Raw genomic sequence first — 14,117 nt, 5'->3', positions numbered from 1 at the left:
GATTCTCCCATGTAGCCTGGTATCTCTGTAAAGGTTTTTTCACCAGGTAAGACGGATTGTACGGACACGGAGGAAATAGATCACGCGTGTCTTCTTCGCTGATGAAAGGAAGGCGATACATTTCAGCTCGACGCTTCGCTTCTTCGTTTACAAACGACGGATCGCGGCGTGGAATATGCATTGGAAGCGCAAAATCACTCACTTGCTGGCTTGGCAATGAATTTGATTTCACTTTGTTCAAATCACGATCATTTTCGAAAGGACTCAAAACATTCGAAGGAATATCTCTTAGTTCATGTTCTTTCCAAGTCGAAGATTTCCATTTTAGATGCAAGTGACTCAATTTTCCATCATTATCGTCGTCGTCGACTTCGCCATGTTTGTGTAAAATCTCCACATAGTACCGCTCGCCCGCATTCAAATGAAACGTGCCTCGTCCATTTTTCCAGCTTATATCCGAAGTAACGTTGCAAATCAGTTGACTGTGTTCTGGTTTTGAGTCCAAGCTCATCCAAAGTTCAGTCGATCCAGTCGATGCTAAATAAAAACTGAAATCCCCAGATTCAAAGGGAGCTAAAAATCCAAAGATTCGTAATCCAAAATTCTCAAATTTCTCTGCGAAATGCATTCGCAATCTTGACGTCCTAAGCCGTTTTGACGGCCCATGTGGAAATAGAGGGTACTCCTTAAGTGAAAGCATTTCATAGCCACATATGTCCTCCCAAATTGCAACATTTAATCCTCCTTCTGAAGTCTGTTTATTGAAATTAAGTCCAGATCTGTTTAAAACTCGAACCGTGTCGTCGATAGTTCTTGTTCGTTCATTACCGATGCCTCCATCTCGGCGCTTTTTGTTTTTAAGAATCACCACGGCCATGGTTAAGAGAAGAATCGTCGAAATAAAGAGTACTTTACGTCTTCGTGTTCGGTACATGACTGCGAAAAAGCCACTTGACAACGCGCGCGGTAAGGTTATCACTTGGGTTAAATTATTGTGGACTCTGGCTAGCGGCACGTATACCATGCACGATTTAGGAAGATTGTCATTACCACATAAAGTTTGTGATCACATCACATATCACAATTCTATAGAGACCTAATTCGCAACACCGTGCGTAGATCTTTCCATGTATGCGCTTACCCCTATGTAACCGAGTAACTGTACCAAAGGACTGGGGTCGAGAATGATATTGGAACCTACAGCCCCCAGGAAGGTATTCACAAAGTGTCAATATTGTTTTACAGGAAATCACAACTCATCACAGGGAATCACAGGGCATCACAGGGCATCACAAGGCATCACAGGGCATCACAGGGCATCACAAGTCATCACAAGTCATCACAAGTCATCACAAGTCATCACAAGTCATCACAAGTCATCACAAGGCATCACAAGGCATCACAAGGCATCACAAGGCATCACAAGGAAAAGGTCGCTGGTCTTCGTACAGACACCAACCCCTCGTTCTGTTCCCGTAACGATCGTAATTATAATTTAATTTGCAACGGTCGCAGCGCAAACTAAATTTCAGGCCCGCCACCTTACCAAGGAGACCGTAGATTGTAACATCACAAGTCTTGTTGTGTTCGCTCAGCGTGTCGCTGCAAACGATACAAACACCAATCGGCGGAGTTAACAGAACAGGGAAACCACGTGAGGATATATCAACGTTTTGGAGACTTCGTGAATATGGAGGGCTCGCCTTAGAGACAACCGAGCAAGCTTCGTAAAGAAGAGAAGCCTGTAAATGAAATAAATATTAAGACAACATCGTTTAACAAAGGTTGAATACCAAACAACTTAAGCTCAGGGTTAGGCTTACTAGCATATAAACTTACTAAAAATAAGACAACTACACAAACCACAATCACCTCATACTCAGAAAGTCCAGTTAAATTCGCCACTGATATGTTTCGCATCGAATTTGGAAGAATATCAAGCTCTGCCAATGACGAGGTGACGAAGTCACGCACACGTTCGTCGAACTTGGCATGCAGATATACTGACAACACTTTCGCTGGAAGACTTCTAATCGAGTCCAGAGAAATCTGCACGGAGCAGAGTTGTCGGAAGGCTTCCGAGACGTCCTTTTCCGCCGCCAGTGAGCTATTAACCTCCTGACGAAGTTCATCTACGAAAGCGTCACCAGAATAACGCTTTCGTCCGGCTCCACGTGAGCGACGACCTCCTTTCGAAGACATTTCCAATAAAAAACCCTCTATATATATTTACAAACGAAGAACTGAAGATATGAACAATTAGCAACGAAGTATTAGCGATGTATAAAAAATATTATTTACAAAGATCTTGACAAGAAGATTTTAGAGAACAGTGCGCTTAGTCTAGCGTTTGGACAGACGTCCGATGACAAGATGATAGAGTGGAGATGATATGTGAATCACGTGACCTACTTGTGTGATGTGTGATGGGTCACAAAACAGTTTGCTCAGTGCCCGCGTCCTAAATCGGGCATCAGATGGCGGCACGGGCACAGCGCGCGAGCGTCACGGTAGTGTTGCGTGACATCACGCCACACCCTGGGGCGAAAGGGGTCGTTTCTCCCTATAGTTTTTCGCTCGCCGTTTTTCGCGCAGCGCCCTAACTGACTGAACGCCCGGAAGACGCTTATTTGGAGGAGAGAAGTAAATTTTCCTCAGTAAAAAGACTTGAATTTCATTTCACATTAAATAAAGGATGTCTATATTCCCACCGAATTCTAAGGACTGCGGGCGCGGCGGTTATGGGTGCAAGAATTTATGTTCCATGATTTACAAATAGTTCATACGTTAGCGCGCTTCTTAGCTTTGGGTTTTCCCCAAGTTTCTTAATTTTTCCAATTTATTGGATTATTTCGCCCGCTCTAACGATTACATTCCAAAACATAAATCAGAATAGAAATATCATTTATGAATATACATATTGGTTATATTGACTAAGCGTGAGGTCAAGATGGCTGGATATTTTTTTGCACGTTTATGGCCGAGGCCAATATCCCAGCCATCTTGACCGAACAAACTTGCTCAATAAAGGATATATTGTATGACTTTCGTGAATTTTTTGTTTTGCGGGACCCAGCGGGATACGGTGTAGTCTCGAGCAGGCAAGATAGTACCATCTTGCCCCCTCGGGTAGCCAATTACAACGCATGTCTTGCTTCATCTTGCCCGCTAACAGAGCTAGCCATATAACTGGTAGGTTTGGTACGTTAAAAAAGCAAAAATTCTAGGAACAGCATTTTGTGCCTGATCTGTTAGGTAGACGTGAAATTGACCTCCCTCAAGCAGGGCCGAAAACAAATGAATTGATCGCAAAGCACGTGTATACGAGAGGGTTTGTTCTCGTTTGTACATTGTATTACGTAATATTAGTTACGGCCGGTCAGTATAAAACACGGACTGCAGTCGGTACGCCGCATTTAGTCCGCAGTCCGCGTTTTATACCCAGTCCGTAATGCTTGGTCCGCGTTTTATGCCTCTGTCCGTGTTTTATACCCAGTCCGTAATGCTTGGTCCGCGTTTTATGCCTCTGTCCGTGTTTTATACCCAGTCCGTAGTCCGCATTCTGCAGTCCGCATTCTGCAGTCCGCAGTCAGCAGTCCACAACCATGTTTTAGACCGACCGGAACCCTACGATTCTGGACCATGTAAATTGACACAAATGTTGCCTGTTTCGACGGTATGCGAGAAATTAATGTCCATAGAAAGAAACATACATACATACACAAAACTCGATTTCTAAGTTCTCCATTAACCGATTAGGACTGCGTTTTCTCGAACGCAATAATCGTTCCCTGCGTGCCTATTTGGAACGTAATCGGTGGCAATCACGTGGATGTCCAATTTTTAGACGAAGGCAGAGGGCAACTGTCGCTATAAATTGTTTTGACAAAGAGAGTTCCAGTACATCCGTCCATGAGGACATTATTGCGCGAGGAGAGAATTTTCAGATATTTCGTAAAGAAAGAAAAAGCCATAAAATTTGCACACATACAACAATAAATTAAGACTTACAGACTGAGACGTTTCAAGAAGATTTATTATTTAAAAAGGTGAAACAGCGCTCTTTGCTACGTCTAATTTTATGATCATAAACAACTCATTTTCCGTAACACTTAACCCACAAAATGCGTGAAATCGCAGCTTTGGCAACCTGCAATTTCAAAATTTTCCGGAGGGCATGCCCCCGGGGCCCCTAGGTTGGGTTGCCCCTTCGAGCCTCTGTTATGCTTTATTGGACGCCTGTGAAAACTTCTGCTTAGAACCCTGATCAGATATTGGGATCCAGGCTAGCAAAAGACACGGATCAAGAGACTGCACCATGGTGGCTTCATTACACTGTAAGTCAGCATGAAATATTACTTTCATATGACCGTTAAAAGCACTAAATACACACGTCGAAAGGTGGATGTGTGTGCGAAGACATGAGGGGTATCACAAAATTTATCAATAGTTATGAGGGGGGATCACTTCAATAAAATAACATTTAAATTGGGATCAGCTAAATGTTACTGTCTTTAGCCGAAAATCCTCCGACACCCCCCAGGCGATAAACAATGACCGGTCCCAAGCATTTTGGTGAAGTCCAATACCGTCGTAAGCACCTGTCTAGCTGTACTATTGTGCAACACTTTGTGGTGAACACTACCTGAAGTTGTACATGGTTTTTACGAACAGAACAACAGACTTGCCTATGATGGAATGGCCTCGCCTGGAACAACAATGAGCTCATTGGCAGCCGGTAGCAGTTTTGGTTTAGTAAACGAAAGATAAGGCCATTAGTTTGGAGGCTAGCATAAATACAGCAGTTCTGTAACCTGTTCTTGGCGGGACACCGGATAACACTATCTCGTCCTGGGTTATTGTTGCAACGAAGTTCTGTCTATTGCTCTCCTTTATCTGCTGTAACAGATCGCGGCTTACCTTCAGCCAGCGAGTTTCCCAAGGTTTTAGAAAAGTGCTTTCACAGGCCAAAAACTTATTATTGAGCGGACAGGTAAAGTTGCTTCTGAGAGTGTCCGCCTTACAAAGAAGTCATTAGTCAGTTTGAGAAAACCACGGCGACTGCATCGAGAACGTCGCTAAACAAAAGATTTAAAAGCTGTGCACGTGCGTTCTTGGTACATTTCTTTGCCGTCCTCTTGGTACATTTCTTTGCCGTCCTCTGCAAAACGACAATGTGAAATGACCCGGAATTCTGCGTTGTCTGGAGAACGTGGACCACGACGGCTAATTTTTTAAATTTTTATTTTAAATTTATCGCTGTGTTCCGTATTTAGTTTTGCGATAGTTTTGACGGAGAAAAACAAAGTAAATGACTTTAGAGTACCGCGAGATTCGTAGGTAAAATATAAATTCATTTTTTCACACGACGTTGTCCTCGGCATCGCTGTTGTGGTTACTTTAACTCCCTATTATTCTGTCCCCTGGGGAAGAGCCTCCAAATGTGTGGCCAAAAATGCTACAGATTACGCGGCAATGGATTAGCATCCCTTCCAAAGAGATTGAAAATAATTCCAGATGGTTATGCTACAGAAAACAGGTTAACGCCCGAGCACTTATTAGCTGCCTTGCAACAAAACTCTTTCAACTGTTTACCACTGAATTGCATTTGAAGATGGACAAACCTTTTTGGCTAATACTTAAGACTACATCAGCTGTGTGCTAAATGCGGGTCATGTGAAAACCTTTCTTTAGTTTGTTTATATTCTTTTACATTGATAAGTTTAGCTTTTTGTGTATGGATAAAATTGTTGCTGTTGTTGTTGTTACTTAAGCTTAAGCTTAAGGGAATACGGCGCAACCATAACAGTGGATTCACCAAACAAAATTACCATCAAAGTCAAGTATGTAGCCAGGTAAACAGTGGGTAAAGACGTTTCATAGCTGATAATTTAGTTCGTTAGTTATTAGTAGGCGAAGAGCCACCCAGTAGAAGTACTACTAATAAAGTCATTATTATTATTATTATTATTATTATTATTATTATTATTATTATTATCATTATTATTATTTATATTATTATTATCATTATCATTATCATGATGACAAAATCCGATAGAAAATCGAGCAATTTCAGGCTTTAGTGGACAAAAATCTGGTACCAGAATGATTTTAAGTGTTTTACAATCATTTCTACATGTTCTTTAAGCTAAATACATAAATAATTGCCTGAAATAACACCGAAAACAACTTCCCATGGGAACAAGAGAAAATAAATTTTAAAGTTCAGAGAACTTGTGCAAACACAGGAAAACTTTCATCATCAGTTTCATTTCACCAGTACTTCCAAGTGTTTCATACGAAGTTCAACATTCGTTTTCGACGTTTGGTGTTGCTAGAAATGATTTTTTGTGAGAAGATATTTAAAACTGTCGCACAGAAGTTTGCAATACGATGTAAATAATCTTGGTACTAGGTTTTTGTCCACTTGTTAGTCGAACTTCCGATGGATTCCGTCTTATTATTTTTGCCTTGATGAACCACACGATGTTTTTGATGTTCATTATTTAATGAATACATGTTTCGGATGAGACATCATCCATCGTCAGTTGTACAGTGGTAAATAAAATGAAAATATGCAATAAATAGTGTAACAAAGTGAGATATTAACAAGAATAATTAAGGATGAAGGCGCGAACCAAAAAAAGGGTAACACTATTTAAGCTAAGAAAGGAGACTAATTAGTATGAAAGGGATAAATTAAGATGTTTGACCTGGGAATTTAAAGACGGCTGCTCCCAAAGGATGTGCATGGCTTCCTTGATTTTCAATAGGAAGCTTGTGGAAGCAGAGTCGAGAATTTTAAAACAATCTTCTGAACAAAGGGAGCAACAATTTTCAGAACTTCTCAGGTGTTTAAAGATGTGGGAATGTTTGTAAGAGGAGAGATGCACGCGGATGCGAGTGGCGAAGTGTCTGTTGGTTTCATGGATCACATTATCACTATCATTATCATCATCATCATTATCATCATCATCATCATTATTATTGTTGTTGTCGTTAAAAGCCACTCAGAAGATAGTTAAGGGTTCAACAATGGACACATAAAACGCCGACATCTAGCTAATCTGCTATAAAACATGTTGCGTGCATGGCTTGGTCATAGAGAAATACGAAATCGACTATGCGTTTTAACAAATAGTAGTAAATATACAGGTATCGCAATTTCAGTTCAAGTCACTCACAAGTAAACCAGGTACTAGTTAACCAAACATTTGATGACTCAGTACAAATATTTTAATGTTTTTAAGTGTTCCTTTATGAAAAGATCGTACAAATTACCCTACTTCTACTTCTACTAGTTAAAACAAAATAAGATGGCTATTATTCCAGTTAGTTCTAATTATAAGAGAAATGATTGAAAAAGTTTTTTTTACATTATTTTATAAACAATTTTTATCTAGTAATTAATAGAAGCATGCCCAGTATTTACGAAACAGTAGCCTGTATGTGCTGCAGGACCTTAGCAACTCTTAGTCTGCCAAGGCAGAGAACTGCCATCTTACGCCTCTATGTCAGACTAAATGTGCCATCCTTCAAGGAGCCCTATTCGCAAAACGAACATACTAAAGACTATCTTTTTCTACAGCAATTGTAATATAAACGTCCTTTTTTGTTTTTCATGGATCACATTTTAGCATAGTCTTATTATTTGAATTCATTTGTAAAGTTTTAAGTTTTATCTAATTCGGCTCTAGAGGTGTGATTTTAAAGGTTCAATAAATTATCTATCTATCTATCTATTTTAATTTTTCTCAGTTCTTATGCTTTTTTGCCAAATCACGTTCGAATCGTGGCAAAAAGACACCATAATTCTGACTTTTAGCCACCAGAGCACACATGTCTGTAGGCTTTTAGTTTCTCATGGTTTAGACGGATTGGGACTGTAGTTTTTTATAGAACTAATCGGAACTAAAAGGAACAAATAATGTCGAGAGCTAATATCTCTACCCCTTCCCTTCCTTGTCTCAACCCACATTTTGCCTCACCCATCCTGCCACACCCTCCTAAAGGCTCCATAGACAAAAATTGTCTTTGAACAGCTAGTTTACAACTTCGCTCAGGAGGTCTGACACAACAATAGCACAACACAGTGTCTTAGAACAAATTTCTAGAAACGTCTACTAATTCTGTTGATACAAAAAGTAAATTAATCCAGCCTCATCTAAGGCAAAGCAATATCTTTTTTTGCCGCCAACTTTGCTCACACCATTACGGGAATTTTTCACCTAAAAGAAGTTAGACAACAAACCCCAAAGTTCGAAGCATTTGTTCTTGGGGTCACAACCATCACACACTTGAAACTTTCATTTTTCTTACTCCAGCATTACTGCGGACAGTAAATTTTACCCGAAAGTCAAATCACACGAAAGTCCTATTTTCCGGCCATGCAAAACCAACTGAATGTAATAATTCAACAGAGAATAGACCCCATTAGACTAGACTTTCTCAAAATCCTTCACGGTTTTAGGTAGTCCCCTATTTCACGCTGATCGTACTCAAGTTTTGAGCGTCGCAGAAATATTTCTCAGATAGCCTTGTAGGCAGATCTTACATGCGCAAGACACAGCCCTGTTCTAAAACACGTAGCTAACACATTGAGTGCTAGGGTTGCACTATGCTATATAGAGAGCAAATAAATTTATAGCAACATTTAAATGAGTAATTTTTCAAACATGGAAATATAACACTGATAATGTTTTTGACTGCCTTTAGGTGGCCAGTCATTGCCCAGATTTGATTGAAGCTGTACTTGTGGACAACTTTTAACTACGAGCCTCCGTGGTCTGTATTTCTACGGGATCATGAACCAGGAACAGTCTACGGTGAAATAAAAGGACAGAAACACATTTTAAACTTTTTGTTGTTTAAAATCAAACTATCGACATGGTTTCTTGCCTGCGAGCAGGCTCTTCGCAAAATGAAAAAAAAAAGAAAAAATTAAGGAGGGGAGAAAGTATTTTGCGTGCAATATCGGACGCACCGATCTAAAATTCTAAGCGACGCGTGTATGCTCTTCTTGTCTTATGTTTTAAGTTGTTGATAACAAATAGTTGTCGACAACTTAATGTCTATAGTCTGTGGAGGCCCTTATAAGCGATAATTTATTCAATTTTAAAAGAGTTGCTACCAAGAGTTGCTTTTGTATACATTTAATTCGTGAACGTACAGTTGGGAATCCTTCTGCGATAGAGGGCCAGACCGTCAACATCAAAAATTTGCGAACGGGACTTTGGGCGTGATGCTCAACGAGTTTGCCTATGAATTCTAAAAGTCTCTGAAGAGTTTCTTGGCCGAGACGAAACGCCGCGTCAGACTAGCCACGAGCATTTCACAAGTATTTGACAATTGTTTGCTTTTGGTTAAAAACGTTGTTGGGGAAAACACTTACCACTTCCAAGTCACCTGTCTGTCCCTTTTTGATCAATAACTCAGAGCTGAAAGCAAAATAGAAAGTTAATAATGACTTGCCGACTTAAGATAAAACCTTTACAAGCACTGTGCATACCCATCATAAAATGAAATAGTTCCTGTCTTGTCTTTTGCCATGTTGTGCTTTATCCTGAGGAACAGAGATGGAAACATTTGTTAATTTCCCAAATCTGTAAGAAGGAAGGAGGGAGGGTTATGATCATAGTTAAAAAGCAACTGCCAACACTGATCATATGGTATAATAATATAGATAGGACCCTGAGCGCGCTCTGATTGGTCAAAAACCCACGTTTTATCAGAGTATAAAGCATAGAAAAAGCGTGTTTTATTGTTTTTCGTCGCATTACCCCTATATCAAAAAGCAAATGAAGAAGCCTAAGCCGTGCATTACACTGTGATAAAACACTCCGGACATTTGAGAACACTCGAGAAATGTAGAAAACACTCGCCTGTGGCTCGTGTTTTCTACATTTCCCTCGTGTTCTCAAATGCCCGTTGTGTGTTATCATAGTGTAATACACGGCTTAGGCTTCTTTATTTGTTAAACAAAAACTGTTTATGAAGACATGATTGATTATCGCAGTTATACTTATGAAATTTAAGCATGAAAAAATTCAGGCTTGAACGGGATTCGAACCCATGACCTCTGCGATACCGATGCAGTACTCTACCAACTGAGCTATCAAGCCAACTGGGAGCTGATCACTTCGTGAGTTCGTAATATAACCGTGGATGGTGAAGAATACAAGTGAATACATGGAAGATCATACGTTTGAACTGCGGAGAAAGATATTTATGAAATGCATGCCTGCAAAAATAACTGAACTGCGTGGTCAATAGCACTTATTATGGATATTTATTAGAAAACGAGAAACAACCTGCAAGAACCTTTTTAACGCTAAAAATTAGCATTTAGATGAACGTTTTGTAAACAGAGAGAAAGAGAACTCATACATTATAGTGCATACAAGTGATGTTGGTGCCCAATGATAACTAACATCAATCCAATTAGAGGAAAAATGTTCAAACGTTTTTTTTTTTTTATAGCGGTCAACGCGCTTAGCTACACCTAGCTACTTCTCAGGCATGCCACTTAAAGTGAAAGAAACAAATATATCAACTTAACATAACAGACTTAAAAATCCCAACTGGCGGGAGGCAGACCAGTTGGATATTTACAAACATGACCGAGGAGCTGAACTAGGGTCTACCAAGAAACAACTCCAGCTTAGTGGTCAGAGCGGGACTTGAACCCGTGACCTACGGATTTTAAGTCCGGCGCCCTAACCACTCGGCCACGCTGGCTTCCAAACAAAAGAGGTTGTTTTGAAACCCTTATTCGATTTCCGCATCACACCAAACAGTGAAACAAATAAATGTAGGTGTGTCAGTGAACCAGAAAGAAAAAAACAAGAACATCACCATTGTTACGAACACACGGACAGTAAAGCAAGAAATCAGTTTTGTTCAGACTTACTCTCCTGTCTCAATCTTGAGAAGATTGTTGTTGTTGAGTGCAGTAAGGATGTAGACCACTGTCTCAATAACATGACTGCTTGTCAGAATGAGATCACCCTAAAATAATAGAAATGAATTTTTCAGACGTTCGCATAAGTGGTTGTGAAAAACTCTACAATTCATTTACATGTAAAATTTTGTTTCAAAATTCTAGGTATAGTTAGATAAAAAAAAAACTTTATTAACGTGCCAGTGTATTTAGCTATAGATTAGCTAACTGGGGACACCTAACTTAAGTCAATAGCTAATAAGCCAGCTCAATAAGCTAAATCAAGATATAGGGGTTTACGTATCTACAGTTTCAACCGGACGCGCTACATTCCTTGGATGCGAGACACCTCTAAAGGTATACGATAACCTTAAGGTATACTACGATTATCAGTTGAGTGAGGCGCGAGGAACTTTGGTGAAAATGTTTTAGACTTAAAATTACGCTGTTGCCACGGGCAACTTTCCTCGTTTCCAATGGTAACAATATCGCCGCCTGCAATTTCGCGCGCCTTGCTGCCAATGCCGTCAAAGACCGACAAGTTGCCACTGGAAACGGAGCTAGTTGCCTGTTACAACAACACAAGTTGAACGTTAAAACCTGGTCATCAAACTTTCGTCGCGTCTTACTCAACTGATGATCGTAGTATAAGAATGGCGTAAAGTTGTTGAGTAACAACAGATGAGATCTGTTATGTAGTTGTTCCAGGTTACATCGAAAAAGTGTGAATGCAGCGAGTAAACATTGCAAAAGCATTGGCAATTTCAAATTACCTTGTCACTCTTATCTTCAACTGGCATGTGAAGGACAAGAACGCCATCAGTTTTAGAACTGACTGAAATACCTGAAATAGCAACAACAGAATCATGAGGGTTTATAGAAATTCATAACTGAGAACTTTCCTGACGCTTAAAACTGGAAGCCAGGTTAGTATCTGGCTGCTGTATGAATTTTACAAACCAGGAAGGCTGGTAAAGAGGGGGAATTAGGTAGATTTTGAAGCCTTTCCGATCCGGCACTAATACCTACCTGGCATAACAAAGAAATGTTTGCCTGTTTTAAATCTTTGCTACACCCTATTTTAACATATACATACATAATCCTCTTCGTGCTTAAGTTGCACATAAGACCGTATCCCTATTTTAAACCACGAACAAAATTCAGAACTAACATATCTTTAAAGGAACTCAGTCACGGTATTTTGAGTTATTTTTACCACATACACAATTACCTTTAAATGGTAGGAAACCTGAAAATAACAGTTTAATAAGATAGAAAAACACCAAAGAGATAATGATAAACCATAAAGGAACAAGGATGGCTAAGGATGGAGAAGATTAACACGGATTATAAACGACGACTTTGAAAAATTGAGGCTAAACTTTTCAATATGCGCAAACCGTGACTGAGCCCCTTTAACTAACTCTTTAATGAGCCCTTAACATCTGGTAGTCACTCCTACAGAACTATTTTAGTAACATTTGCTGCTGATGTCTAAATAAATAAATATCAATTAATTAAATGTGGACCTTAGGGGGCAAGAGACAAACAGACAGACCCAAAAGAATCTCGGAGAAAAAACAGCAGAAAAAGATAGGGTGGAGTCTGGTTTTACAGATTGCTGTGGCATTGCAGTTTGTACGAAAGAACAAGAAACATGGCAAGAGAGATTACAAAGCCCTATTTCCTAATTATGGAATTGGAAATGACGATGATAATGACGACGATAAATTAATTAAATATCAATTCAAGCTACCTGTCAGACTTCCATTTACAATTCTATGCTTGAGTTTATAGTTCTTGTCATCCAGAACATAAATAGCCTGTAAACAGATGTGTGCAAAATACTCGTCAACAACAAGATGACCCAAGAATCAACTGAAATCTCAAGTTACCACAGTCATGGTTAGTCTGCATTCAAGCCCAGTAGCCCGCCAGGCCACTGCTTATCTCCAGTTTTGGTAACATGATGTGATTAGGAGTATTTCTTTCTCCCCTGAATGAGACGCTCGTCCATCACAGGGTTTACACCCAACAATGAAGTTACTGGTACCCATTTATACACCTGGGTGGAGAGAGGCACTGTGAGAGTAAAGTGTCTTGCTCAACAACACAACGTAATGAACCCGCCCAGGGCTTGAACACGAACCACTTAATCAAGAGTCCAGCGCCCTACCCATTAGGCCTTCACCCCTGCCACAATGACATTGTCATGAGTCAGGCATTATTGTACGCTCAAAAAAAAAATTATTGTAGGCTCGATTTCCGCCGGTCTCTTGTGTCCCAGATATCAATTCACAACACTAAATTTCCACGAAAGCACAGAAAATGTATTTTATTTCTTAATCATGGACTGTACACTGATTTTGTCACAGACTTACCTGCTCTGTGAGGATGAGGATGCGTGTTCTGAGTTTGTAGCCATTTCTGTCGTACTTGTGCACTCCAATGCAGTACTACAGTAATAAGCAATATAGCCACATAAATATAAATCATACACTTGCAGTATCTGATAACTTAGGCTGGATTTCCAAGCACTAGTTGTTCCTCTTGTTAATGTTAACATTTCACAACATAGCTTTTGATAGCCACTAAAACACATTTATTTAGTAAAACCTATCTACCTCAGTGGCTTATCAACACAACAATGGTTAGAATTCCTTTATACAGAAGAGCGAGTTCATTGAAAAACACTCACCCTGATGGTTTCTGATGATGGAACAATCTGCTTCTCTGTAACGCTCTTCTTCAGTATCTCCTGAGCAATCTCTGTAAAAGGAGTACAGGGGGATGGACTATGCTAAATAACTGTTAGGAAATAAATATGCTAACTGACTATCAGTAGACAAATGAAAATAACTTAGAATTTGTCTTACTTGAGTTCTACATCAAACAAAATTTTTCATTGGTTATAAAACGTTTTGTGATATTCTGCTTTAAGCATGTTGAATCAGCAAGTCAGTCTCTGGGTGTCTACATTGGCCAATGGACAGTCAGTCTTCAGTCAGTCTTTAGTCAGTCGTGAGTCTGTTCATGTATCTTCAAGTCAGTCAGCCTGTTAGTCTGCACATCCCTCCATCCCTCCATTTTTGCCTCTGATTATCTTTCGCTCCATCCGTAACTCTGTTCGTCTGTCTTTGTCTGTCCATAAGTCCGTTAGTCGGTCATTGCTCTAGTT

At 39.8% G+C, this 14,117-nt stretch overlaps 2 protein-coding genes and 1 long non-coding RNA gene across 5 annotated transcripts in view; 1 reads left to right on the top strand and 2 right to left on the bottom strand.

The window, feature by feature from the left end:
* LOC110066144 (beta-1,4-N-acetylgalactosaminyltransferase 3-like) overlaps window positions 1-1,250 on the bottom strand; it is a 10,223-nt gene extending 8,973 nt beyond the window's left edge. Inside the window, exon 1 of the mRNA XM_020773346.2 lies at window positions 1-1,250. This exon is cut by the window's left edge and continues 157 nt beyond it. Coding sequence (XP_020629005.1) covers window positions 1-1,024 — 1,024 coding nt within the window. The 5' untranslated portion in view covers window positions 1,025-1,250.
* LOC149097021 (uncharacterized) overlaps window positions 1-1,429 on the top strand; it is a 2,478-nt gene extending 1,049 nt beyond the window's left edge. The window contains exon 2 of the long non-coding RNA XR_016204230.1: window positions 1,246-1,429. This is a non-coding gene — a long non-coding RNA (uncharacterized LOC149097021). The remainder of the gene's footprint in view (window positions 1-1,245) is intronic.
* A 5,784-nt stretch (window positions 1,430-7,213) lies between these two features.
* The window catches only part of LOC110066162 (unconventional myosin-Ic-like), a 46,026-nt gene continuing 39,122 nt past the window's right edge, over window positions 7,214-14,117 (bottom strand). For all 3 annotated transcript variants that reach the window (XM_089280539.1, XM_089280538.1, XM_089280540.1), the window contains 8 exons: window positions 13,638-13,708; window positions 13,321-13,395; window positions 12,696-12,762; window positions 11,713-11,783; window positions 10,910-11,007; window positions 9,509-9,562; window positions 9,392-9,437; window positions 7,214-8,820 (listed from right to left, as the gene is read on the bottom strand). In XM_089280539.1, the coding sequence (XP_089136665.1) occupies window positions 8,803-8,820; window positions 9,392-9,437; window positions 9,509-9,562; window positions 10,910-11,007; window positions 11,713-11,783; window positions 12,696-12,762; window positions 13,321-13,395; window positions 13,638-13,708 (500 nt within the window). In that variant the 3' untranslated portion in view covers window positions 7,214-8,802. The remainder of the gene's footprint in view (window positions 8,821-9,391; window positions 9,438-9,508; window positions 9,563-10,909; window positions 11,008-11,712; window positions 11,784-12,695; window positions 12,763-13,320; window positions 13,396-13,637; window positions 13,709-14,117) is intronic.

The sequence above is a fragment of the Orbicella faveolata genome, unplaced genomic scaffold, assembly GCF_042242905.1.
Source record: "Orbicella faveolata isolate gen_17 unplaced genomic scaffold, um_ofav_v1 contig_47, whole genome shotgun sequence".
NCBI lineage: Eukaryota > Metazoa > Cnidaria > Anthozoa > Scleractinia > Merulinidae > Orbicella > Orbicella faveolata.
Note: the sequence above shows the minus strand (reverse complement) of the source record. Positions and strands in the feature narration are given on the sequence as shown.